The 24,505-nt window shown below is 59.2% G+C and overlaps 1 protein-coding gene and 1 non-coding gene across 2 annotated transcripts; both read left to right on the top strand.

Moving 5' to 3' along the window:
- The first annotated feature begins 1,152 nt into the window (after positions 1-1,152).
- LOC138813943 (protein phosphatase 1 regulatory subunit 37-like) lies at positions 1,153-21,710 on the top strand. Its single transcript, XM_070002551.1, has 13 exons — positions 1,153-1,595; positions 15,698-15,795; positions 17,161-17,206; positions 17,360-17,460; positions 17,987-18,106; positions 18,213-18,363; positions 18,453-18,608; positions 19,304-19,416; positions 19,752-19,893; positions 19,989-20,155; positions 20,244-20,991; positions 21,118-21,208; positions 21,287-21,710. The coding sequence occupies exons 1-12, from the start codon at positions 1,376-1,378 to the stop codon at positions 21,198-21,200; spliced, it is 2,145 nt and encodes a 714-aa protein (XP_069858652.1). The 5' UTR covers positions 1,153-1,375; the 3' UTR covers positions 21,201-21,208; positions 21,287-21,710.
- Positions 13,379-13,504, top strand: LOC138814670 (small nucleolar RNA SNORA61). The gene has a single exon (XR_011368047.1). It is a non-coding gene; the product is annotated as a small nucleolar RNA SNORA61 (small nucleolar RNA).
- Positions 21,711-24,505: the final 2,795 nt, after the last annotated feature.

Genomic DNA, 24,505 nt, shown 5'->3' on the forward strand with positions numbered 1-24,505 from the left:
CGGGACCTTCGAACGCTGCCGCCACCGCCCGTCCATTCACAGCATCTGCGGCGAGGCCCCGCCCAGCGGCCGGGTGGCCTCGTTCACGGCGTAATTCGCCCCGCCCCGTGTTCGCGTTGCCATGGCAGCAGCCGAATTGGCCGTACCCGAGCGCAGGTTTGAGGTTTCAGGCCCTCCCTCATGCGCAGGCGCGCTGGAGGCAGCTTGACGAAAGTGCCGACGCGAATCGTGGGCTGGCGAAGGCATCGACTCCAGCCGGGCTGGGTGATCCTCCTCCGCCACCTGGTGGTGTTCGGGCCGGTGGAGTCACGCTGCTCGCCTTTTGGGTCTTTGTCTTCTCCCAGGTGTTTTGTATTTTCCCAATCGGATTTGACACTGCTCGCCGAGCGGTTTTTCTCGCTGCAGTTAGGTACTGAGCCAGTTTCTCGCGTGTACGCAGGCAAGCGCTGTGCCACTGAGCCACAGCCTCAGCTCTTCCGTGTTTACGTCGAGGCAGCGTCTCGTTAGGTGGCCCCGAGCCAGCTCAGGCCTGCCTGGAACCTGTGAGCCTCCTGCCTCAACTTTTCCAGTTGGGGGGTTGCAACGTGCACCACGACGTCCAGCCGGGTCTCGACAGTGTAACCCTACTGCATGTATTTCAAACAGTGCTGCCACATTCCTGACAGCCAATGACGACATCCCGTCTGCCAATGAGAGGCCAGAGAATAAACAAGGGGCCAGAGGCTCCGCTTCCAGACGGAAAATCCCTCCCGGTCAGCTGTGCGTCCTCACACAGCGCAGCAGCGCCGGTCCCTTTGTCCTTCCGCATCCCGCAACCCCTTGTTTTCTCCCCACCCCCCTTTCTCCTCGGTTGTTCTGGCTCCCAGGCCTTTGGATCGCTAGCAACCTGTCGTGACGAAAGTGCGGGAGGCGGAGCCTGGACGGAGGCGGAGCGGCTCGGGTCCGCGCGTGCGCGCTGTCCGGGGAGACGGCGTCCAGCTGGGCCCGCCCCTCATTTTCTGCAGTTCGGGCGCCGCAGATTCGCTACTCACGTTTCTCTGGTGTCGTGGCTTTTCCTCTCGTCCGCGGCCCCGCTCTTCCATACCACCCGCGAGACGATCGTGTCCTCAAAGAAGCGGGACACACTTCCCCATTTTCTTCCCGCGCCGCGGGCCCTGCGGCATTTTCGCGAAAGTGCGTCTGCGGATGAGCAGGTGCGCTCGGGACGCGGCGGAGGCGCGCTGGGGCTCCCGGCGACGACGCGGAGAACGGACGCAGGCGGCGCCTGAGGCAGCTGCGGAGCCCATGCCCCGGGACGGCGGGCGGGCCCGGAGAAACGAGTCCGGGGCCCGGGGCATGTCCCCGGGGCCCCCGTGAGCAGGCGGCGGCGGCGGCTATGGAAATCCCGCCGCAGGAGGCGCCGCCCGGGCCGGGCGCCGACGCCGATGCCGACGCGGACGCCGACGCCGAGGAGGCCTCCGCCGAGGCCGGGTCCTCTAGTCCGGCCTCGCCCCCCGCCGACGGCCGCCTCAAGGCAGCGGCCAAGCGCGTCACGTTCCCGTCGGACGAGGATATTGTGTCCGGAGCTGTGGAGCCCAAAGACCCCTGGAGACACGGTAGCTACGGCGGTGGGGAGGGGGGGCGACCCGAGGGGCTCGGGGTGGGGGGCGACCGGGCAGGGTCGGACCCCGGGCCGGGGGGGGGTGCGCCCCCGTCACTTGAATCACCCGACGGGATGGCTGAGAGCCGGAGCTCCGAGGGCTTTGGCGTTGGGAAGGTGGAAAAAAAAAGTCTTGGGTTTCTCGTCTCCCTCCCGACCCGTGACGCCGGCCCGAGCGTTTCTGGATTTTCAAAACGCTGGGAAATGAAAAGTTGGACATCTTGTAAGGTTTGATAGGATGGCAGTCAGCTTTGGGGGGGTCCCCCCCACGCCAGTACCTCCCCCAGCCCTTCCCCCCCACCCCCCAATAAAGAGCAGAGCGGCCCAGGGGCTACGAATGGGTCAGCACTGACCGGAAAAGGGCGGTTGGAGGAGTTGGAGGAGCCCGTGGGGAATGGCACGAGATTAAGCGGGCGCTCTGCAAAGCTCGGGGCCCGGGCGGCCATGCCGATCATGCGATCGCTTTCCTCGGCTGGAAGGAGGAGAAGAGGAGTCAACCCCTGCCGGTGTCCGTAAAGAAATGAGAAAAGTGTGGGGTCGGAGAGGGACGAAAAGGAAGGCAGCCCCCCAGAGAAAGAAGCAGAAATGGTCCGGGCCAGTGTCAGGGCTTGGGATTAAGAAGAAAAGCCACTATGGCCAGAGGTGGGGTGATGCCCACCTGTGATCCCAGCTATCCTGGAGGCCAGAGACAGGATTAGTAGTTGGAGACCAGTCCAGGCAAAGTTAAGGACATTCCGTCTCAAAAACAAGGAAAGGACTGTGGGCGTGGCTTAGGTGGTAGAACCTTGAATATAGGGGGCTGTAGGTTTCATCCCCAGTACCCTGCCCCCAACAAAACCCAACTCCTCTCCCTCCACCACCACCACCACCCCAAAAAAAGGGAAACATGCATCAAATGTTCACTGTCCACAGGCTGAGGGTCTTTGGCAGGTGGCCATGCAAGGACCTTTTTTCCTCCCTGGGAAGGGTGGGGGCAGTGTAAAGCCTGGTGTTGGAGGTGCTGAATAGAAGGTGGGGGGGGGGGATGTATCAGAGCTTGGTGCTGTCTGGGAATTGGGAGGGAAGCAGTCTGTGGGTTTGGGGTCCTCTGGAGGTTGGGCCGGCTTGGAGTAGGGAGGGATGCTGCCGAGTGGGTGGGACTCGGGGAAGGGTGTGTGTAGGGGGGCGACACTGTGCAGCTGGCCTGCCTCAGTGTTGGAGCAAGCCTGTGGGCTTCCACTGGTTGGTCTGCTGGCCTCAGTGGGCATCAGAGGAATCCGTGGCTTTGACAGGAGGGATCTGGCTAGTGGCTGTGAAAAACATGGTGGTGAGTGTAGACTCTGGGTATTCATTGGGAGCCAGCCAGGTCCCAGACTTCAGACAACAGAGCAGGTCAGCCTAGGGTGAGGAATGCTTGCTATCACTGCAGGCTGGCTGGTCAGGACCCAGCTGAGAGGCTAGGAGGGTTGGGGGGGGCACTGCAGAGAGAATAGGAGAGTTGGGGGGTAGCTCTGTGAACCCCTGATGGCACAGGGGTGGCATCTGAGCTGAGGGCCCAGAAAGATGGGTAATGGAAGAGTCCACCTGGGACCTGCTGGGCAGCGTGACCCCAGCCAAGGTCCTGGGTTGGGTGACGGAGGAGTATGAATCGAGAGGCAGGGTCCTCCCCAAGCTTCTCAGTGGAGGTGGAGATTGGGAACCTGTGTGGGTACCCGCCATTTAATCCTCCCTACGGTGTGTACTCCAAAGGGCTGGGGGATCTACCACCTTTGGGGGTCAGATAGCCAGCGCAGGTGAGGCTTTGGGGGGACCTAGGTGGAAATGGAGAGTGAAGGGGGGCTTCAGTGCTTCCAGGCTGGGCACACGGGGGCCAGGGTGGGGCTAATCAGCAGCTTGGGGCGGATCTGTGGTCGCAGCCAACGCTGCTATGCTCCCCGGCACAGCTGAGCTCTGTGGAGATTTCGAGAGGAACTTGGGAACTTGTGATCCAAGCACATGACAGTGGCACAGCCCCCTCCTTTCCTCCCCTCCCTCTCTCCTTCCCTTCCCCTGCAGTGACTCATAGCTGGCTCTGCCCAGAGTCCTGAGAGCGTGTAGGGGTCGCCCACCCAGAGCGTGTCTGGGGAGTGAAGGACATGTCACTGTCCACCTGAGCTTTGGGGCAGTGAGGACGGTGACTGAGCTTTGGGGAGACCTAAGGCTGGTGGTTTTCTCTGGCACCAGCTACACTTTCCTTCTAGAAACTGGTTTGGCAGGTAGAAGTCACCCGCCCAGGCCGAGAGAGGGGGAAGAGGGAGGGGGTCCCCAGGCTTCTCTGTGCCTTGTTTTCTATCTGTGAAGTGCAATGGGGAATGGGGGGAGGCAAGGGGGAGGAGGCTCAGAGAGTCATCAGGAACACTGCCTGTAAGAGGAGCACCCCAGTCCTGCCAGAAGCCACTGAGGCCCAGCCTGAGCCCTGGCTGCCCCATAGGGTCCATGCTGCCTTATGGCCACCTTTCCCTGTCCCCCTGGGCCTGGTGCCCTCCCCCTGCACCCCAGACTCTTGATGTGTGTTCCAGTGATTTCTGTCTGCAGGGGCAGGGGCTATGTGCAGATCGCCTGGTTCACAGGAGCCAGAAGGGCCTTTTCAAGGAGAGCTCGGGGACAATTAAGCAGGTGTGTGACAGGATGGGTTCTTCCTCTGCTCTCCTGAGCTCCAGAGAGAACACATGAAGCTGATCGGTGGTGAACGGCCACTAGGTCACAGCGATGCTAGTGTGATCCTGGGAGCCTAGACTGGCAGCTCCAAAGGCCTAAGAAAAGTGCTGGGGAGCACCCGCTTGGCTGCGCATGTCCTCTCGTTCATCCCTGGATCCCTGAGCTGCCCTGCAGGTCTGGCTGCTGGGGGGCTGCTCTCGGCATCGCTTTGGAGACTAAGGTCAGGCAAGCCCTGAATTGTCTGAACCAGGGAGTCCTAGAAACTCACTGTGTGTGGGGGGTGGGGGGAAAGGGGAACAGCCTGGCCTGGTGGGGGAAGCGAGGCACCCAGTGAGAAGCCCGGCACCAGACCCCTGTAAACTGACTGCAGCCTGTGCAGTGCAGGTGACAGCGCCGGCCTTTCGGGGTGAGGCAAAGGGCACCCCGAGGGGTTCCAGGACAGCTGGGCTGCGCTCCTGCCCCACCCCCCACCTCCAGCTTGCTCTGACCCTGGGTCGTGGGGACGTGCTCTCTGGAACGTGTTCTCCCAGCCACATAGGTGGCAACATGCGTGCCTGCTACACTGATCTTTGCCGCCTGAGTGACTTGGTGACCTGTGACCGGTTGGTCACCTATTCTGCCTGGCCAGGTGGGTGTTAAGGCTGGGGAGAAGACAGGCCCATCCCCATGCATCGGAGTGCGGGAGCCAGCGGCAAACACTTCCCCCTGCCAGAACCAGGCTGGTGTGTCCCTGAGCCCGGGCAGGGCACAGGCGGGGCAGGGACATAATGATAAGAGCTCACAGGAGTCAGCCAGGTGCTGCGCAGTGGGAGTTCGGTGGCAGAGGACAAGGTGGCATGTTCAAGGAACAGGAAGGAGCATGCTTCCTGCAGTGGAGGCAGGGAGGCCACAGGTAAGGCTGGAAAAGGCTGCAGACATGCCCACCTGGGTGGCCAAAGCCCCCAGATTTTGCACAGCTCTGAGATGATGGTTGATCAGGACACCCCGCCCACAGGGGCGAGGGGGTGCACACCCCCTGTGTGACTTCACCCCTGCAGGTCACCACCAGACCAGGCGCCGGGGTCCAGCATCATCTCCATACCCTATCACTCACCAAATCCAGGACGCCTCAGTTCTAGAGCAGGCCTGACCCCAGGATGGGGGTAGAAAATAACCACAGAGGCAGCATCGAACCTGGAGTGTTGAGTCTTAGATCTGGTGCATTTGTGCCCAGGTGGGGGATGAAGTGAGTTAATCTGCAGTCAGGGCAGGGGGCTTCGAGGCCCATTAGCCTCCCTTTTTCCTGCGGGAGAAGTCTTCTGGCCTTGGGGACCTGAGCCCTCGCTGGTGGTCTGGTGCCGGGCCTCCCACCGACCTGCCTTTGCAGATGAGAAGTCTGTCCAAGGCTAGCCCATGCGGGCCCGCTCCCTTTTCCAGGCTGCTGATCTGGTGGCAGAGGGCTGGAGTGGGTTTTCCACCCTCTCCGTGGGCTGCAGCTGGGAGGCTGGGGGCTGGTGTTCAAGTTCAGCGTGGGTGAAAGGCACCCCTCATAGCAAGAGGAGTGGGATTCCTGGAGGCCTCCTTGGGAATGGGGAGCTCGAGAGATGGTCACAGGTTGGCCCCTTTCCTTCTAGGAGGAGGAGGAGGGGGAGGCGTGTGGGGTGGTGGGTGGAGGTTTGCCACGTGCGTCTGCAGTGCTCATGTGACTTGCCCAGCGCTTCCTTCCCTTCCCTGCTGCAGCTGCAGCCGGAGTCCCGCTGGAGATGGCCTCTGGTTGGTCGGGGTGGCCTGTCCGGCTTGAAAGCGGCACCTGGGACCCTCCACCTAGCAGCACCCCTCCCTCCAGCACTCCTGTTCTGGGCACCTTAGGGCCAGGCTGGCAGAGGTGAAAGCGGAGCCGGTAGTGACCTCATGCAGGTTCATGTTTCCCAATGGCCAGGTGATAATGGGACCGGCTAACCAGGGCTTCCTTTCTGGAGCTGTGTGACATTTACTCCCGTCATCTAGTGGAGAAAGGGAAAATGAGCCCTCTCCCCTGGTCCCTGGCTGGGGAGGGAGGCACCGGCTTCCCCCCATGAAGCTTATCAGAAGGCCTGCCTCCCAGGCCTGTCCACGCCCCAGCTCGGTGAGCCCACCCATGTGGCTGTCCAGCTCCCGCCCCACATGGTTCCCCTCCTTCTCCTCCTCCTCTTCATCCTCCTTTCCCCCTTAATCCCCAGATAGTACTGCTTGCCCTGTCCCTGTCCCTATGCGTTCCCGCTGAGCTCCCAAGGCATCTCTGCACTTTGTTGTTATTTGTTTGGGTTCACTTCCCCTCGCTGTTTCAGAAGCTCAGGGGACAGCATCTGAGCTCTGCTGCATCCTCCTCCCCGAGACTGCTCAGAAGTGCCCAGGCATGGGGCTGGCTGCCCCTTGGAGCCAGGGAGACCAGGGTGAGGTGCCTGGACCAGCCATGGATGGGGACCACATTGAACTGTGGAGATCTGCCACGTGGTTTATTTTTGAAGCAGGGCCTCTCCAGGTAGCCACTGCCTTCCTATGTCCACCAGTACTGGTGTGGGGGTGCAGGGGTGGGAGTGGGCTCCACCCCTGCCCCCTCCCAGAGCACCCTCTCCTCACCCCTGCATCGCTGCTCCAGCCCTGGTAGATAGAGCTTGGGAAGTGGGGTTCACAAAAGCCACGGGGACCTTGCTTTGCCAGTGCAGCATGCACTCCTGGTCTCTTCCCAAAAGAAAAAATGAAAAAGCTGGAAAGTCCAGGAAAAAAGAGAGAAAGAGAGAGAGAGAATATGAATATCACTTGTTCATCTTGCCATCTGGGAGTTTTTAAAAATAGCTTTATTGAGATGTGTTTCACATACCATAAAGTTCACCCATTTAAAGCATGGTAGTTCTCAGCATTTCACAGTGGTACATCCATCATCATAATCCAGCGCTGAGCAGTTTGGTTTTTTGTTTTTTGTTTTTTGTTTTTTCTTTCTGCTGGTCCTGGGGCGTGAACTCAGGGTGAGCATTGTTGCTCAAGACTAGCATTCTACCACTTGAGCCACAGCTTCACTTCTGCCTTTTTGCTAATTAATTGAACATAAGAGTCTCTCAAGGGGCTGGGAAGATTGTGCAGTAGTAGAGCGCTTGCCTTGCATGCTTGAGGCCCTGGGTTCAATTCCTCAGCACTACATAAGCAGAAAAAGCCAGAAGTGGCCCTATGGTTCAAGTGGTAGAGTGCTAGCCTTGAGCTGAAGAGCTGAGGGACAGTGCCCAGGCCCAGAGTTCAGGCCACATGACTACCCCCCGCCCCCCCAAAAAAATCTCAATTTTGTCTGCTCAGGCTGGCCTTGAACCCCCATCTTCAGATCTCAGCCTCTTGAATAGCTAGGGTTACAGGGGTGAGCCTCCAGTACCTGGCTAAGTTGAGAGCATTCTAATCAATCAGGAAAGACACCTGCATTGCTACCTGACACTTCCATATTGATGGTCAGGTCCTGGTTTCTTCAAGAGAATCTACTTGCAATGAGTGGAATGTTCTTAAGGTTCAACGGATAGCAGGGGCCGGAACTTCACTCTTTCTCATGGCCAGACGGTGCCTGTTAGAGCAGGCGCTGCCCTGTACTCGCCAGCTCACCCACCGTCCCATTGATGTGCACACTTTCCCGTGGCCGTGCTTTTCTCTCCCTCTCCCATCGGTGTGCAAATGGGTGACCGTGGAACTGCCAGCTGCTTTCCACACCATGTGTGCCCACGTGACACTGCGTGCGTGCAGAGCAGATGAAGGCTCATGCCCCCTTTGTGCCAACACTTGTCATTGTCCTTTCTGTGTGGCTCCCCCAGGAAGCTGGCAGGGGTGCTCGTTGTGGGTGTGGCATGCATTCCCTGGATGGCTTTCATGTGCTTATTGGGCACCTCAGCATCCTCTTTGGAAAGATGTCTTCAGATCTTTTTATGCATTTTTAAGCCGTGTTGTCTTTTTCTTGTTGAGTTGGGGGAGTTCCTGATCCATCGCAGAGGCGTGGCCTTGCTGCCTTGGTGGTTTGTACCCCTGGGATGTTTTCACTGTGAAGGCACAGCTGGGGTGCCTTCCCATCTCCTCTCTGGCGGGACACTGCCACGGCCGGCAGGGTCCTGGTGGGGTGGGACTGTGTGTGCTGCTGCCGCCCCCCCTCCCCCAGCAAACAATGCGACAGTGCGACTAAGCTGTCTGTGTCTACATGGCTGGGCACTTAGGTCCTTCCAGCGTGTGGGCACATGAACAACACCGTGTCTCCATCCTTGTCCCACAGTTCTTCTGCTTGTCACCTGTAGCTTTCTCAGGTGGGGACTTGACTAGGTCAAAGGAGAGGTTTGTTTTTGTTTTTTTTTTTCCAGTCGTGGGGCTACCACCCACCACTTGAGCCACAGCACCACTTTTCTGGTGGTTTATTGGAGATAAAGAGTCTCAGAGGGGCTGGGAAGGTGGCTCAGTGGTAGAGCGCTTGCCTTGCATGCCTGAGGCCCTGGGTTCGATTCCTCAGCACCACATAAGCAAAAAAGAAAAAATAACCGAAGTGGTGCTGTGGCTCAAGTGGTAGAGCACTAGCCTTGAGCTGAAGAGCTGAGGGACAGTGCCCAGGCCCAGAGTTCAGGCCCCACGAACAGCCCAACAACAACAAAAAAAGGCTCAGAGACTTCTCTGCCCCAGCTGGCTTTGAACAGTGATCCTCAGATCTCAGCCTCCTGAGTAGCTAGGATTACAGGTGTGAGCCACCACCCAGGTGTTACTTCTGGTTTTCTGAGTGGTTTATTGGAGATAAGAGTCTCAGAGACTTTCCTGCCCCAGCTAGCTTTGAACTGAGATTCTCAGATCTCAGCCTCCTGAGTAGCTAGGATTACAAGTGTGAGCCACTGGCGCCGGGCAGGAGAAGAATTTGAAGCCCCAACTTCGCTAGGGCTTCTGACCTGTTTGCCTTGAAGATCAGTGTCCCGTGGGGAGCTGGAGGTGGTGAATGGGTGTGTGAGATGAATGAATGAATGTGCAGTCCCGTTAGCTCCCAAACAGACAACGTTAGGGCTTTTTCTAGATTCAGAGAGAAGCAGGGCAGTAAGAAACTGTGGGCCAGCCAACAGTCACATTCCTTGATTCTCAGGTGCGCACTAAAGTGTCTATAGCCTGGCAGTGCCATCAGCCCATTCTGGCAGGGCTGGCTGCATCCTGGTGGGCACCCAGTTCCCCAGAGACCCCATCTCCACGATGGGCGTGAGCACCAGTGCTGGGGAGCATTGAGCCACGACTTGCCAGCATCCAATACCTGCATGCTCCCAGATCTGTGCAGAACGCCGCATGACCTTCTGTTCCCTAGGGGGCAGCTGTGTCTCTGCACCTGGGCACACACCGCACCATGTCACACACACCATGTCACACTGCACAGCACTCGGTCCCCGACTGCAGCCTCCTCCCCTTGCTGAAATCACTGCTGCCCCTCTTGCCGCCGTCACCTCCACCCTGCAGACCTGTGTGCAAGTCTGGGGTCCCCTTAGACAAGGACTGCCTGCTCACCTCAACTTCTGCTGCAGGATGGCAATCCTGCTGGTGGAATCGTGTCATCCCACCCTCGTGCGCTGAAAAGTGATGTGTTTTTCTTGGTTTTGGCTTAAAAAAGTGATATGAGCTGGGTGCTGGTGGCTCACGCCTATAATCCTAGCTACTCAGGAGGCTGAGATCTGAGGATCGTGGTTCAAAACCAGCCCCTGCAGGAAAGTCCGTGAGATTTTTTTTTTCTTTTGTCAGTCATGGGGCTTGAACTCTGGGCCTGAGTGTTGTCCCTCAGCTCTTCAGCTCAAGGCCAGCGCTCTACCACTTGAGCTATAGCACCACTTCCGGTTTTTTAGTGGTTTATTAGAGATAGGAGTCTCACAGACTTTCCTGCAGGGGCTGGCGATCCTCAGATCTCAGCCTCCTAAGTAGCTAGGATTACAGGCATGAGCCACCAGCACCTGGCTTCGGTGAGTTTTTTTTGTTTTGTTTTGTTTTTGGGTCCAGTCGTGGGGCCTGAACGCTGGGCCTGGGCGCTGTCCCTCAGCTCTTCAGCTCAAGGCTAGCACTTGAGCCACAGCGCCACTCCTGGCTTTTTTCTTTTTGCTTATGTGGCGCTGAGGAATCGAACCCAGGGCCTCAGGCATGCAAGGCAAGCGCTCTACCACTGAGCCACCTTCCAGCCCTCAGTGAGATTCTTATCTCCAATAAACTACCAGAAGAATCTGGGTCTTGTGTTTCCTACCACTCTGTTGCCAGTCTCGCAGTCTGGCTCTGTACGGTCTCCCTTGCTTGGCCACAGGGCAGTTTGTATTGGGCAGGAATCTGGGGCCCTCGGCTGGAGCAGAATTGCTGCCTGCGGTTGGTAGCTGTGCTGAGCTGACCTTTTACCTGGCAAACACCTCCCTTCCACCTGTCTCTCCTTCTGCAGGTGCTTAGCAAACACATGCCTTCTAGTGGCCTTTGGTGTTTGAGAACCCCACCTCTGGGAAGTCCCCAGGTTATAGGCGTCGCCTATGTCACCATGCCCGGTGCCCAGCCCAGCCCAGCCTGGCCCATCGCTGTTGGGGAGAGATCCGATTCCTCCTGACCAGGGAGCCCCTGGGGACAGAGGCAGGGTTTATCTTGGATTCTGTCCCAAGCATCGCCTAGCAGGGACCTAGTGAGGCGTCACCCTGGGTTTTCTGTAGAGATGGATCTGGGCCCAGTGCCCAAAGCTCAGCCCTTCCCCAAGTGCCTGGACCCTGATAGATGCCTTTGCTGGCCTGGACCCAGTGACAGAGCTAGCTGACCTGGCCCTGCCTGCACAGCATGAAGACAGTGGCTGGTGCCCGGCTGCATGCCCTCGGCCTTGGGCAGCGCTGACTTGGGCCGCAGCCTGGGACCGTGAGGCCTCACGGCCTCTGGGAGCAACAGGGCTGGTGTGAGCGATCTGGAATTTTGTTTGGCCTTTTGACCTGGCCTCCAACTCGTCTTCCTTCCTCTGCCTCCCTAGTGCTGGGGCTATAGAGCATCATTGCATGGAGGCTGTGGTGGGCTGACAGATCATCAGCAGATGCACCTACTGTGTGCGCCGGGGTTTTGCGCCGGGGTTTATCACGTCCACATGCCAAGGGTCATCCTCCCGAGACAGAGTAGACACCAGGCCCTGCTGTTGCAGCCCCTCCTTTCTCCCCAGCGGAGGGGGACCCCAGCCTTGGATAAATATTTGTCTAAGGGTGGGGGGGCAGAGGGGGAGGTGCAAGAGCACATCGCCTGGTGGAGGTCCTCCTGTGGGAACAGCTGCTGAGCCTGGTTTTGTTTGCTCTGCTCATCCAGGACCTTGTGGCACCTTGTCACCTGGGTGTCAGGTCCTGACAGCGCTGCCTGTTGACAAAGCAGCAGCTTGTTGTGTGTCTGGGTGATGTCACCGGCCGCTGTAGAAGTCTCTGTGTGTCACCAGCTCCACTTTCCAGGCCAGTAGCGCTGAGAGCCAGTGCCGCCGGCGGCGGCAGTGCAGTGGCGCGGGCTCCCAACTTGCCCAGATCAGAATCCACTTGAGGTGCTGTGGACAGGGTCCTGATGGTGTGCTCCTCCCCTCCCCAGGAGGGCCAGGAGGGAGAAGCTGTTGTCACCCAGAAAGTCATGGCGATAGGCTTCCGGAGCAAGGCCTTGGTGGGGACAGATGGCACAAGGCGGGTCCGTGGCAGAGCCTGGCTGGCCAGTGTGTGAACCCAGGAATGGCAGTGGAGGGGGCGTCACTGCATGGAGTGGCCGTCTGGGTGTCCCCCTGCCTGTCCAGGCCTTGGGGTACCCGTCTTGCCACACAACTGCGGCTGAACCCCAGACCCCTGGTGGGTCTGAGGCTCTGTAAAAGCCATTGCTTGCCAACGACATTGAGATCGAGTCACATTGACTTGGCCCAGTAGAGATGGAGGCTGGTCTCCGGAGAGTGCGGTCGCTCGGGACTGCCACCTCGTCTTTGCCTTGGACTAGGGGGTCCCAGTCGTGGGGTGAGACATCCCTGTAGCAGCCTGCACACATGTGCGTGCCATGTGTGGGTGTCCTGAGTAGGGAGCCACCCCCCAACAGCTGGACCTCAGGGTTCCCTCGCCTACCCTCAGGGTGACTTCTGGCAGCGACTCCCCCCGACCCCCACCCCATGACTGGCCTCTCCCCACCAGCTCCCAGCTGGTGAGGCTGCCTGAGTCACCACCGCCCCCTGGTGCCCATCCTGGCTTTACACCTGTGCGCATGCCTGAGCCTCAGCACCCCCACCTGATGCCAGCGTGGGGGTTTCTCCCTGTCCCTTTGTCTGACAGTTGCCCGTCCCAATCCCGGGGCCTGGCCGGAGGGAAAGCCAAAGCAGTACCAGTGTTTATCTCAGAGCCCAGGCCTCCCTCTGCCTCTCTCAGTTCAGGGTCCCCTGCAGCCCCTACACCTGGGGACAGTGAAGCCAGGCCCTGGGTTCTGAGCAGGCCAGGCCTGCCCCTTCCTGGCCTAGTGGCTTGGGTGATGTCTTGCTTTCTGGCTTGCTTTCCTTTATGAAATGGAGATGGAATTGCACCAGGCTTTTTGGATCACAGGGCTGGCTGAATGAGCTCGTTCGAGGAAAGCACTCTGTGTCCGGCCTGCCTTACACTGCATCTGGGCCTGGGCCTGGGCCTGGGCCTGGGCCTGGGGCCTTGCAGAGTGCACCCCACTGTCATCAGCTTCCGCCCCCCCCTTTTTTTTTTTGGTCAGTCGCAGGGCTTGAACTCTGGGCCTGGGCGCTGTCCCCGCGCTCTTCAGCTCAAGGCATGCGCTCTACCACTTGAGCCACACAGCGCCACTTCTGGTTTTCTAGTGGTTTATTGGAGATAAAGAGTCTCACATTTAGGGGCTGGGAAGGTGGCTCAGTGGTAGAGCGCTTGCCTCGCATGCAGGAGGCCCTGGGTTCGATTCCTCAGCACCACATAAGCAAAAAGGAAAAAAAGCCGGAAGTGGCGCTGTGGCTCAAGTGGTAGAGTGCTAGCCTTGAGCTGAAGAGCTGAGGGACAGCGCTTAGGCCCAGAGTTCAGGCCCCACGACCGGAACCAAAAAAAAAAGTCTCACATTTATACCCTCTTCCTTTCCCATCGGATCTGAATGCTGGTCTTGGTGGTCCTAAAAGAGGGAAAGTGATAGTGAAGCTCGCTCATACTGCGTTGCAGTCTGGCATAACACGTGAGCTTATTTCAAACAGGATATTAAAAAAAAAAAAAGAGTCTCACATTTCTGCCCGGGCTGGCTTTGAACCTCAATCCTCAGATCTCAGCCTCCTGAGTAGCTAGGATTATAGGCGTGAGCCACCGGCGCTGGCTTCCGTTTTCTTTCTCTGCTGTCTCCTGCTGACTGAGCACCAGCACGGGGCCAGCTACTTCTTGGGTCTCCTTGTGTCCTATCACCTGAGACTATAGATGTCGCTTTCAGAGAGGGAAGAGCAATCACTATGACAATCATTGTCATAGCTGCAGCAGGACAGGGAATGGGAATGTGGGTCTTACTTAAAGCTTACTGTGGTTTTGTTGTTGTTGTTGTTGGTCATGTGGCTTGAACTCTGGGCCTGGGTGCTGTCCCTCAGCTCTTCAGTTCAAGGCAAGCACTCTACCACTTGAGCCACATCACCACTTCCAGTTTTTTCTGCTTATGTGGTGCTGAGGAATCAAACCAAGGCCACATGCGTGCAAGGCGAGCACTCAACCACTGAGCCACCTTCCCAGTCTTTTTTTTTTTTTTTTGTCAGTCATGTGGCTTGAACTCGGCCTGGTCGCTGTCCCTGAGCTCTTCAGCTTAAGGCGAGCTCTCTACCTCTTGGGCCACAGTGCCACTTCCGGTTCTCTGGTAGTTAATTGGAGATAAGAGTCTCACAGATATTCCTGCAGGGGCTGGCTTTGAACTGTGATCCTCAGATCTCAGCCTCCTGAGTAGCTAGAATTACAGGCATGAGCCACCAAAGCCCAGCCTAAAGCTTACTTTTGAAGACACAGAAGCCAGGAGTCGGCTGATCATGCCTGTAGTCCTAGCTACTCAGGAGGCTGAGATCTGAAGATTGTGGTTTGAAGCCAGCAGGACAGACAAATCTAAGACATTCTATCTCTAAACACCCAGCAAAAATCTGGAACTTGGGCTGGGAAGGTGGCTCAATGGTAGAGCATGCATGGAGCCCTGGGTTCGATTCCTCAGTACCACATAAGCAGAAAAAGCTGGAAGTGGCACTGTGGCTAGCCTTGAGCTGAAGAGCTGAGAGACAGCGCCCAGGCCCAGAGTTCAGGCCCCACAACTGGTCAAAAAAAAAAAAATCTGGAATTTGGAAGTGTGGCTCAAGTTGTAGAGCACCAGCCTTGAGCAACCAAGCCAACCAAAGAGCTTGAGCCACCAGAATTCAAGCCCCAATACGGACACGTGCGTGTGCACACTCTCTCTCTTTCTTGTCTCTCTGTCTCTCTCTGTCTCTCTCTCTCTCTACCTTTTAGACTTGGATCTGGTATTTGTTTTCCCAAAGGCCTCATGAACTAACTGTGACCATTCTCGTCAGTTCCTGGGAACGTTCACATCTTCAAGGGTGCAAACCAAATCTCCTTTCCTTCCTGGGGTGCTGTGGTTGCGTCTTGCTTGTGCTAGACAAGCACTCTACCCAAAGCCATATCCCCAGCCCCGTGTCATCCCCAGCTCTGTGTCAGTGGAGATGTCTCTCAGTCTGATTTAGTTTTGTTCATTTGTTTTCTTTTTTTGGTTGTTCCCAGAACCTCCCCCTTGAAAAAAACTAAACCCTCAAGCATTTTTGTTTCTTGTTTTGTCAGTTGTGGGACTTGAACTCAGGACCTTGAGGCTGTCACTGAGCCTGTTTATGCCCAAACCCAGCGTTCTACCACTTGTGCCACAGTGCCCCCTTCTGTTTTTGAGTGGTTAATTGGAGATAAGCATCTCATGGGGACTTAACTTCCAGGGCTGGCTTTGAACTTTGATCCTCAGATCTCAGCCTCCTCAATAGCTAAAATTACAGGTGTGCGCCTCCGATAACCAGCAGAAACCAGAATCTATGGGAGCACACGGCAGACTCTATCTGAGCTATAGAGAGAGACCCTCTCTCCAACCAAGAGAGACAGAGGAAAAATAAATCCCCCCTGGGTGCCCATGGCTCATGCCTGTTATAACATCACTGGAGGATCTGCTAAGTAGTTATTTTCTTTCTTCCTTATCTGGCCTATGTTAATTAGAAGGAAATGCTAGGTTTCACATTAGGGAAATAAAGAGCTCATTTTTCCCCCCTCAATTGGATGTAACTGGTTGATTAAGACCAGGGCATGGCGTGGTGCCTGCCGAGCGAGAACAAGGCTCTGGACTGAACCCCAGGTATTGCGGGAAAAACCCTCACAGCCTCTTTTCCTCTGCCCACAGCCCAGAACGTGACCGTGGATGAGGTGATCAGCGCCTACAGACAGGCATGCCAGAAACTGAACTGCCGGCAGATCCCCAAGCTCCTCCGGCAGCTGCAGGTAAGGGGTCGGGGTGGGAAGGCCTCTGTTCCACAACTTTAGGCTCATGCCAATAATCCTGGCTGCTTAGGAGACTGAGATCTGAGGATCATGGATTGAAGCCAGCCCAGGTAGGAAAGTCCTTGTGACTTTATCTCCAATGATCCACAAAAAGGCCAGAAGTAGGGCTCTGGTTCAAGTGGTAGTGTGATAATCTTAAGCAAAAGGAGCTTTGGGACAGTGCCTGTGCCCTGAGTTCAAGCACCGTGACTGGCAAAAGAAAACAAAAGAAGCTATTCTGCAGTGGAAAGCCATGCATACAATTCCCATAAGTCTGGGGATCTAGGCAGAAGGCATGAGACCCTTTCCAGAAGATAAAGCAAAAAGGTGGCCTGGGAATGTGGCTTAGTGGCAGAGTGCTTGCCTAGCATGCATGAAGCCCTGGGTTTGATTCTTCAGTACCACATACACAGAAAAAGCCAGAAGTGGCGCTGTGCTTCAAGTGGTAGAGTGCTAGCCTTGAGCAAAAGAAGCTCAGGGACAGTGCTCAGGCCCTGAGTTCAAGCCCCAGGATTGAAAAGGCTCAAGTGGTAGAGCCACCTGCCTGGCAAGCATAAGTCCCTGAATTCAAACCTCAGTACAAGAAGAAGAAGAAGAGGAGGAAGAGGAAGAAGTTGTTGTTTATTGAAGTTGTTAAAATATAGATGAGAAAGCAAATCTAAGCCGGGTGCCAGTGGCTCACGCCTGTAATCCTAGCTACTTAGGAGGCTGAGATCTGAGGATGGCAGTTCAAAGACAGCCTGGGCAGAAAAGTCCATGAGACTCTTATCTCCAGTGAACCACCAGAAAACCTGAAGTGGCGCTGTGGCTCAAGCGGTAGAGCGCTCGCCTTGAGCTGAGGAGCTGAGGGACAGCGCCTAGGCCCAGAGTTCAAGTCCCACAGCCAACAAAAAAATAAATAATCTACTTTAAATTTCAGAGTGCCCCTATGGAGATGAGTCCCCTCCCTAGGAGGGGAGGGCAGCTGTAGGGGAGGTTACCAGTTCCAAGGGCTGTTCAGTGTTTACTCAGCGCCCTCCTGTAGCCAGCTGTGCTGCCCTCTCTGCCCCGAGGCTTGGGTTCCATATAACACCAGAAGGGGGCGCTCCATGCAGGGCTGAGCCAGGACGAAGTGCACGCTGGGCCCTGCCTCACCTCAGCCCCTCACGCGGGCTGTGCCCTCGGCCTAGCCGTCCACCAGTAGCCTGCGCCCTCACTTGGTCTAGCAGGCCTGCCTGGCTCCTGGTGGGCCCATCCTGGGTTTGGAGCACCGCCATCCCGCTGTTGGGTAGCCTGGCATCTGGGGTGTCTTTCTGCCCCGAGCACAGACCGCCCCTACTTTTCTAGGAGTTCACGGACCTCGAGCACCGCATTGACTGCCTGGACCTGAAAGGTGGGATGAGCGCAGAGACACGGGAGCCCAGGCAGGGCTGGGGCCTGCGCGGGCTGAGGGCAGGGTAGGGGCAATGCCCACCGGGGAGCTCCCCCTCCCCAGCGCTCGCAGGCCATCTTGGACACCTCCACCGTCCCTGCCTCCTCCTCTCAGGGGAGAAGCTGGACTACAAGGCCTGCGAGGCCCTGGAGGAGGTCTTCAAGCGGCTGCAGTTCAAGATGGTGGACCTGGAGCAGACCAGCCTGGATGAAGATGTGAGCACAAAGGAGGGAGGGTGACCTAGCAGGTGGGGGTGGGGCCACCAGAAGTCATGTGGAAGCCCCCCGTCCCCTGCTTCCCCCCCCCCCCCACAGGCCCAGGTGCCTGTCCTCATCTGCCTAGAGCCCCAGGCACCCAATGTCAAGAGATGTGAGAGGGAGCTGGGAAGGTGGCTCAGTGGTAGAACGCTTGCCTTGCATGCATGAGGCCCTGGGTTCCATTCCTCAGCACCACATAAGCAAGAAGAAAAAAGCCGGAAGTGGCGCTGTGGCTCAAGTGGTAGAGCGCTAGCCTTGAGCTGAGTAGCTGAGGGACAGCGCCCAGGCCCAGAGTTCAGGCCCCATGACCAGACTCCCCCCCCCCCCCAAAAAAAAAAAGAGATGTGAGAGGCCCCAGGAGGGGCATGGTGGCGGGCAGAGCCCAGGCTGCCCTGGTCACCTGGTATACCAGCTGGGACCGAGGCCAGGGCACCGGCTGGCCTAGCCACCTGGGCAGAGGCTGAACTGCCGTCTCTGTCCCCAGGGCGCCTCGGCCCTCTTCGACATGATCGAGTATTATGAGTCCGCCACACACCTCAACATCTCCTTCAACAAGCACATTGGCACCCGGGGCTGGCAGGCCGCCGCCCACATGATGCGCAAGGTGCGGCCCTCCTGCGCCCCCTGCCCCTGAGAGGTGGCCATGCTGCTGCCTGTGGCCAGAGAGGGCTGGAGCCAAGCCTGACACCCCCGTCCCCTGTCCCCGTCAGACAAGCTGCCTGCAGTACCTGGACGCTCGCAGCACGCCCCTGCTGGACCATTCAGCGCCCTTCGTGGCGCGGGCCCTGCGCATCCGCAGCAGCCTGGCGGTGCTGCACCTGGAAAACGCCAGCCTGTCGGGGCGGCCCCTCGTGCTGCTTGGTGAGCCCCGCCTCCCACCCCAGCGCCCCTGGGTCTTTGTGAGCCGGCCGCTGGGCTGCCAGCCACACACCCACCCCCCCATCCTGCAGCCACAGCCCTGAAGATGAACCTGAACCTGCGGGAGCTCTACCTGGCTGACAACAAGCTGAACGGCCTGCAGGACTCGGCCCACCTGGGCAACCTGCTCAAGTTCAACTGCTCCCTGCAGACCCTGGACCTGCGCAACAACCACGTGCTCGACTCAGGTGAGCCCAGCCCTGTGGAGCGGCGCTGGGCACCCAGGTGTGCACCCCAACCCCCCAGACTTCATACTGCCCTCCAGGGCTTGAAGTGAGTCCCAGATTGGGGCCTGAGCAAGTCAAGGGTACCCTGGCTGGGCTCAGGTCACGGGGTTCCCTGGAGTGGAAAGGAGTTGTTGGATGAAAAGTTGTGGCAATTCTGCTCTGCAAAGCCTGACAGGAAGGTGCGTTTTCAGAGTGAGGGTGTGCTGTGAAGATGGGCGGGGCCGCAGGGCCTGCGCAGGGAAGGAGGCATTGCAGGGAGCAGGGGCAAAGGCCCTGGGTGGAAACTAGCTCAGACACTCCATGCAGGGAGAAGGTCAGCGAGCAGGTGGGGAGAGGGGGAGAGTTCTGGTTCCTCCCTGCCTCTCTGTTGAGCAGAGTCCCTAGCTACTGTAAGGGCTGCGGGGCAGAGAGGGCACTGCTTAAGCACCCACCTTGGGGCTCAGCCTGGAGGGAGCAGTGAGTGAAATGCCATCTGCCAGAGGGCGAGACACGTGGCAGCCGTCATTGGGGCCCAGGGTCCCAAGCAGTTCAAGTCCAGGGTTTGGGGGGCTGTCCAGGCCAGAGACAGTAGGCTGGGCAGGCCAGGGACAGCGAGAAGAAATGTCCCCTGGGGACAGACATCCCAGAGCCACAGGCTGGGCCCTGACCTCCCTTAGGTCTGGCCTACATCTGCGAGGGTCTCAAGGAGCAGAGGAAAGGGCTGGCAACCCTGGTGCTGTGGAACAACCAGCTCACGCACACGGGCATGGCCTTCCTGGGCATGGCGCTGGTGAGTCCCCGAGCCCGCCCGGCTCCGTGCCATTTCTTTCATTGCCATTGTGGGCCAGACGGCGGCATGGCCCTGTGCACATTTGCCTAAAGATGGTGCTGGCGAGGGCTTGGTCCTCCCGTTGTGTAGCGCGGAAAGCAAGGCGAGCAGCTGCGGGGCTGGCAGGACAGGACCCGGCCGAGTGCCCCGCACAGGCTGGCCCGCGGGCGGGGCACCCACACACGCGGCGGGGAGCGGCCCTGTCCGCTTCTGCACCAGCCTCTTTCCTGATGCGTCTTTGGTGGGGGGGGGGGGGGGGGACCCTGCCTACCCCCCCATGGGCTTTGCCCTTCCAGCCACACACACAGAGTCTGGAGACGCTGAACCTAGGCCACAACCCTATCGGGAACGAGGGCGTGCGCAACCTCAAGAACGGGCTCATCGGCAACCGCAGCGTGGTGCGCCTGGGCCTGGCCTCCACCAAGCTCACCTGCGAGGGTAGGGTGTGAGCCGGGGCGCGGGGGGGGGGGGGGGGTGAGGGGGCGGCCAGCCAGCCTGGGGCCCCATGGCCAGCCCTTCGGTCCCCCTCCCAGGCGCGGTGGCGGTGGCCGAGTTCATCGCTGAGTGCCCCCGCCTCCTGAGACTGGACCTGCGGGAAAACGAGATCAAGACAGGCGGGCTCATGGCACTGTCGTTGGCCCTCAAGGTGAACCACTCGCTGCTGCGCCTGGACCTCGACCGGGAGCCCAAGAAGGAGGCGGTGAGCGGGGTTCTGCCTGGCCCAGGCCCCAGGGTGGGGAGGGTGGCACCCGTGGCCTAGCACCCTAACCAGGCCATGCCACCCGCAGGTCAAGAGCTTCATCGAGACGCAGAAGGCCCTGCTCACTGAGATCCAGAACGGCTGCAAGCGCAACTTTGTGCTGGCGCGGGAGCGGGAGGAGAAGGAGCAGCAGCTGCAGCTGTCTGCATCTATGCCCGAGATCACCATCACCCAGCCCCAGCCCCTCGAGGAGTCCGGGGACCCCACCACCACCACCACAGGGGCACATAACGGGGCCACGAGCCCCAGGTCCCTACCCGACTCGGACTCGGACTCAGACTCAGAGGCGGAGGAGGAAGAGGAGGATGGCGAGGAGGAGGAAGACGACAGGCAGAGGGAAGAGGCCCACTGTGACCAGAGCCCTTCAGCCCCCTGCCCTGCCCTGGTTCCCCCCACGGACTCCCTGAGCCCCGAGGAGCCGAAGTCCCCAGGCAGCCCCTCCTCGCCCACGGAACAGCGGATTTCCGTGTCCAGCCCGGGCCGCGGCCACAAAGTGTTTGTGGTGACCCGGGTAGAGAGTCCACCAGAGAGGGCAGAGCCCCCGGTGCCCCCCGCCTGTGCCTCCCTGCCACCCTCCTCTCCTCCCTCTCCCCCTGTCCTGCCACCAGTGCAGCCCATCGGCACACAGGACTCAGGGGTGCCCGAGTCCCAGCCGGAGGCGCCCCCATCAGGACCGGCGCTGCCCAACGGCCTGAAGCCCGAGTTTGCCCTGGCGCTGCCCCCAGAGCCACCTCCGGGGTCAGAGGCCAAGGGGGGCAGCTGCGGCCTGGAGCACGGTGAGGCGCTGGGGGACCCAGGCCGGCACTGCTGGGGACGAGAGGGGTGCCCCCCAGAGCTGTCCCCGGGGTGGGGGGCCGGCGCCCGTGCGGGCCGGCCACTCACTGTGGGCGCCGCCCGCACAGAGCTGCGCTGCGCCCAGGACGAGCGGGAGCTGGAGGAGCTGCTGCGGGACGCCAGCCAGGAGGCGGCACAGCACACACTGTGACACTTTAGGTGGGTGCAGCCCCCCGGGGGCGGGGCGGGCGTAGGAGCCCCCTGCTCTGACGCCCCCTCTTCATCTCTGTCCCCCAGTTCCTCTTTTTTTTTTTTCCGGTCAGTCTTGGACAAGCTGAGGCCAGAGCCATGAGAACCCGCTCATCCCCCCCAGCCCCCCCACACCCCCGGGGGACCAGGGCAGGGCCCACACGAGCTGCGGGACTGGGCAGCTCCCACGGACTCCGCCCTTGTGCTTACATGTGTCTGTGCCGACACGGACTCGGGGCTCTGGGGGGGACTGGGGGGGGGCTCCATGGACACAGGCCGCCCTGGTTCCAGAGCGCCCGCCGCACAAGGCCCGCCCTGCGCGGCCCAGCGGCGCGGCGGCAGCTGGAAGCGGGCGGGCAGGGCCGCCGAGGGCCGGAGCTTTCCTTTTCTTACGTGCAATAAAATCTATCAGGGAGCCGGGGCTGGCAGCCATGGGGTTCTGAGGCTGCGCCCTGGAAGGCACTACAGTGGGGTTGGGGGGGCAGCGGGGTGCAGGCGGGGGCGGGCAGGGCCAAGGCTGTGGGGGGGTCACTCCTGTCCGTGCTGCTCTGTCCACACCTTTTCTAATAAACCGGGGCTGGGTTCACCACTTGCCCCTCTGCTTTCTGCTCACCCCGGTGCTCCTGCTGGGGGCTAGGCAGAGTTCCTGGCCCCTGTGTGACCCCAGCCATGGCTCCCCCCACCTACCTCCATTATGGGGGTCTAGCATAGCCCCACCCATTGGTCTCCCAGGCCCAAAGCCCCAGAAGCCCACAGGCCACTGCTCCATCACAAGTGCCTTGCAGTGGCTCAGCACTGCTGGGAATATCCCCCACCCCACCCCGTAGAGCTTGCGGTCACTGGTAAGGAAAGGCCATGACCCCCACTGCTGCTGTCCTGTGTGGCCTGCTGTGGGACAGAGGTGTCCTCGGTCTCTGCGCTGACCTCCCCTGTGTGTCGGTGACAGCGCCCTTCCCACTGAACACACCGCAGGCCTGTGTGCAGGGCACAGGTAGCCACTACGAGCCATGTCACCTGCCTGCCCTGCCTTGCCCCTCAAACCCGACTCCAGCACCGCTGTGAGCCCTGGCTCCCCCCCACCCCTTGCTGCTGTGGCCATCCATGTCAGAGGGGGCTGGGAAGAGCCCCCCCATCCAGGCTGCCCTGGTTCCAACCTCTTCGTTAAAGATAGTCCACCCTTGGTGCCCAACTAGGGAGAACCCCAATGTGAGGCCATCCAGACAGTGTTGGTTAGGGAGCATAGTACAGTGGTGTGTGTGTGTGCCTGTCATTCAGCCGAGCTGGAGGCCCTAAGTAGGAGGGTCATGGTCTGAAGCTCTCCTGGGCACAGTGCACGCCCCTGAGAAGCCTGACAGTGCCGAGGGCATGGCTCAATGGAAGGGAGCCTGTCCAGCAAGCTCCAGGCCTTGACTTCAAGCCCCTGTAGCTCCAAAACAGTGAGGAGCTTTGGGCTGGGGGCCTAGGACAAGCATGCCTGGGCCCTGGGTTCCATCCCTAATCACACAAAAGACAACCCAAGCGCAGGGCCAGTGACTCAGGCCTGTCATCCTAGCTACTGTGGAGGCTGAGATCTGAGGATTGCAGTTTAAAACCAGCCCGGGCAGGAAAGTCCATTAGACTCTTACCTCTGATTACCTACCAGAAAACCAGAAGTGGAGCTGTGTGGCTCAAAATAGTAGAGCTGGGGCTAGGAAGGTGGCTCAGTGGTAGAACACTTGCCTTGCATGCATGAGGCCCTGGGTTCAACTCCTCAGCACCACATAAGCAAAAAGAAAAAAGCCGGAAGTGGCACTGTGGCTCAAGTGGTAGAGCGCTAGCCTTGAGCTGAAGAGCTGAGGGACAGCGCCCAGGCCCAGAGTTCAGGCCCCGTGACCTACACAACCTAGGTGTTCACTTGTAGTCCCCATGCCAGAAGGCTTGAGTTCAGGGCCGGCCTGGCCAACCCAGAGAAGACTCAGGAAAAGGAGGGGCCTGGCCACAAAACTGGCCTGTGAAGGCAAACTGGGGCCTCGTCCACAAGACTGGGAAGGTCAAGGTCACCAGCTGGGAGCCAGAAGCCTGGAGGAGCAGTAAGAGCGCCCCCCCCCCCTTTACCTTGAACTTGAAGCCTGCAGCCCTGCCAAGCAATAAACGTCTGCAGTTCTAAATCATCTTGTCTGTGGGACTTGGTTGTGACATCTGGGGGGAAGAGCTAGCTGTTCTCTGGGGGTTCTGAGTTGGGGGCTGGAGGCAGAGGGAACCCCTTGGCTTCCCCATAGCTAGTTCTAGGAGAGCTGGAGGTGTGTACAGGGCCATGTGTGTCCTGGTGGCAGAGTCACCCACTCCTACATACAGGTATCTCAAGTCCTACATTGGTTTTTACCAAGTAACTAACACCCCATGCCACCACAGGCCAGCAAAGCTGCAGCTTTTGACAGCTGGGCTGCACTTGTGCCAGCTCCCACCTGACCCCCGGGCACTGGGACCCGCTTGTCCAGCCCCCACTGGGCTAGGGGAGGGGACAGGAGACACTGACCTGATGGGGTTGCATGGCCCCCAGCACCTCACAGCTCCTTGAAGGTCACCGGGACTGACCTGTGTCCATCTGTCTGGTAGCCACTGGCCTGGGAGCTGAGTAACGTGAGCTCAGTTTTCCAACCCTGGGCCACGTGACCTGAAAGTACCTTCAACTTGCTGGGAGGGGGGGGCCCTCTGGGACTCTCAGTCCTCAGGGTGCTGGCTCAGTGACACCCTCCTGTTCCTGGCTGTCTCTTGTGCACTCCACAGAGAACAGCCTACCTGGGGATGAGCCTCCCTGCCCCATGTGTCCCATTCCTATGCCTCAACTTCCCCAAAATCTGGATTGGGGGGTTGGGGGCTTGAGCAAGTGATGGGCCCGCAGACAATAACTGCTTCTGGGAGGCGGCGCCACCCAGCCATGCTGACTGAGACCTCAGTAACCCCCATGGTGAGGCAAGGCGGTCTCCCAGCCCCTTGGGAAATGCCAGCTCCTGCCCATGGAGGCCAGGCCAGGGTGTGGGGGCGAGGGCTGGGATCGCTTGAGGCCTGGGTGCTCCCTTTGCCTGAGTCAACCTGGCCGTCCGCCTTCATCGTCTCTGCCCCCACAGCCCCGCCCATTGCCTCCTCAACCCTCTTGCCACCCAGGATGTCAGCTTGGGTAGCTCAGAGACCTGGCAAACGGAGGAAGTGAGCTGGGGCAGGGTGAGGCAGGCCTGGTTCCGGGCCTCCTGGAGCCAGGAAATCCAGGCCATGGAGACCAACCCAGCT

The sequence above is a fragment of the Dipodomys merriami genome, unplaced genomic scaffold, assembly GCF_024711535.1.
Source record: "Dipodomys merriami isolate MVZ:Mamm:240054 unplaced genomic scaffold, mDipMer1.0.p SCAF_106, whole genome shotgun sequence".
Classification (NCBI taxonomy): domain Eukaryota; kingdom Metazoa; phylum Chordata; class Mammalia; order Rodentia; family Heteromyidae; genus Dipodomys; species Dipodomys merriami.

What these genes read in the sequence shown, in the direction of transcription:
- LOC138813943 (XM_070002551.1), top strand. Translation starts at nt 1,376, where the DNA reads ATGGAAATCCCGCCGCAGGAGGCGCCGCCCGGGCCGGGCGCCGACGCC. An exon ending in CACCAAGCTCACCTGCGAGG is followed by an intron (nt 19,894 to 19,988) that starts GTAGGGTGTGAG and finishes TCCCCCTCCCAG; the next exon opens with GCGCGGTGGCGGTGGCCGAG. An exon ending in CAGCTGCGGCCTGGAGCACG is followed by an intron (nt 20,992 to 21,117) that starts GTGAGGCGCTGG and finishes CCGCCCGCACAG; the next exon opens with AGCTGCGCTGCGCCCAGGAC.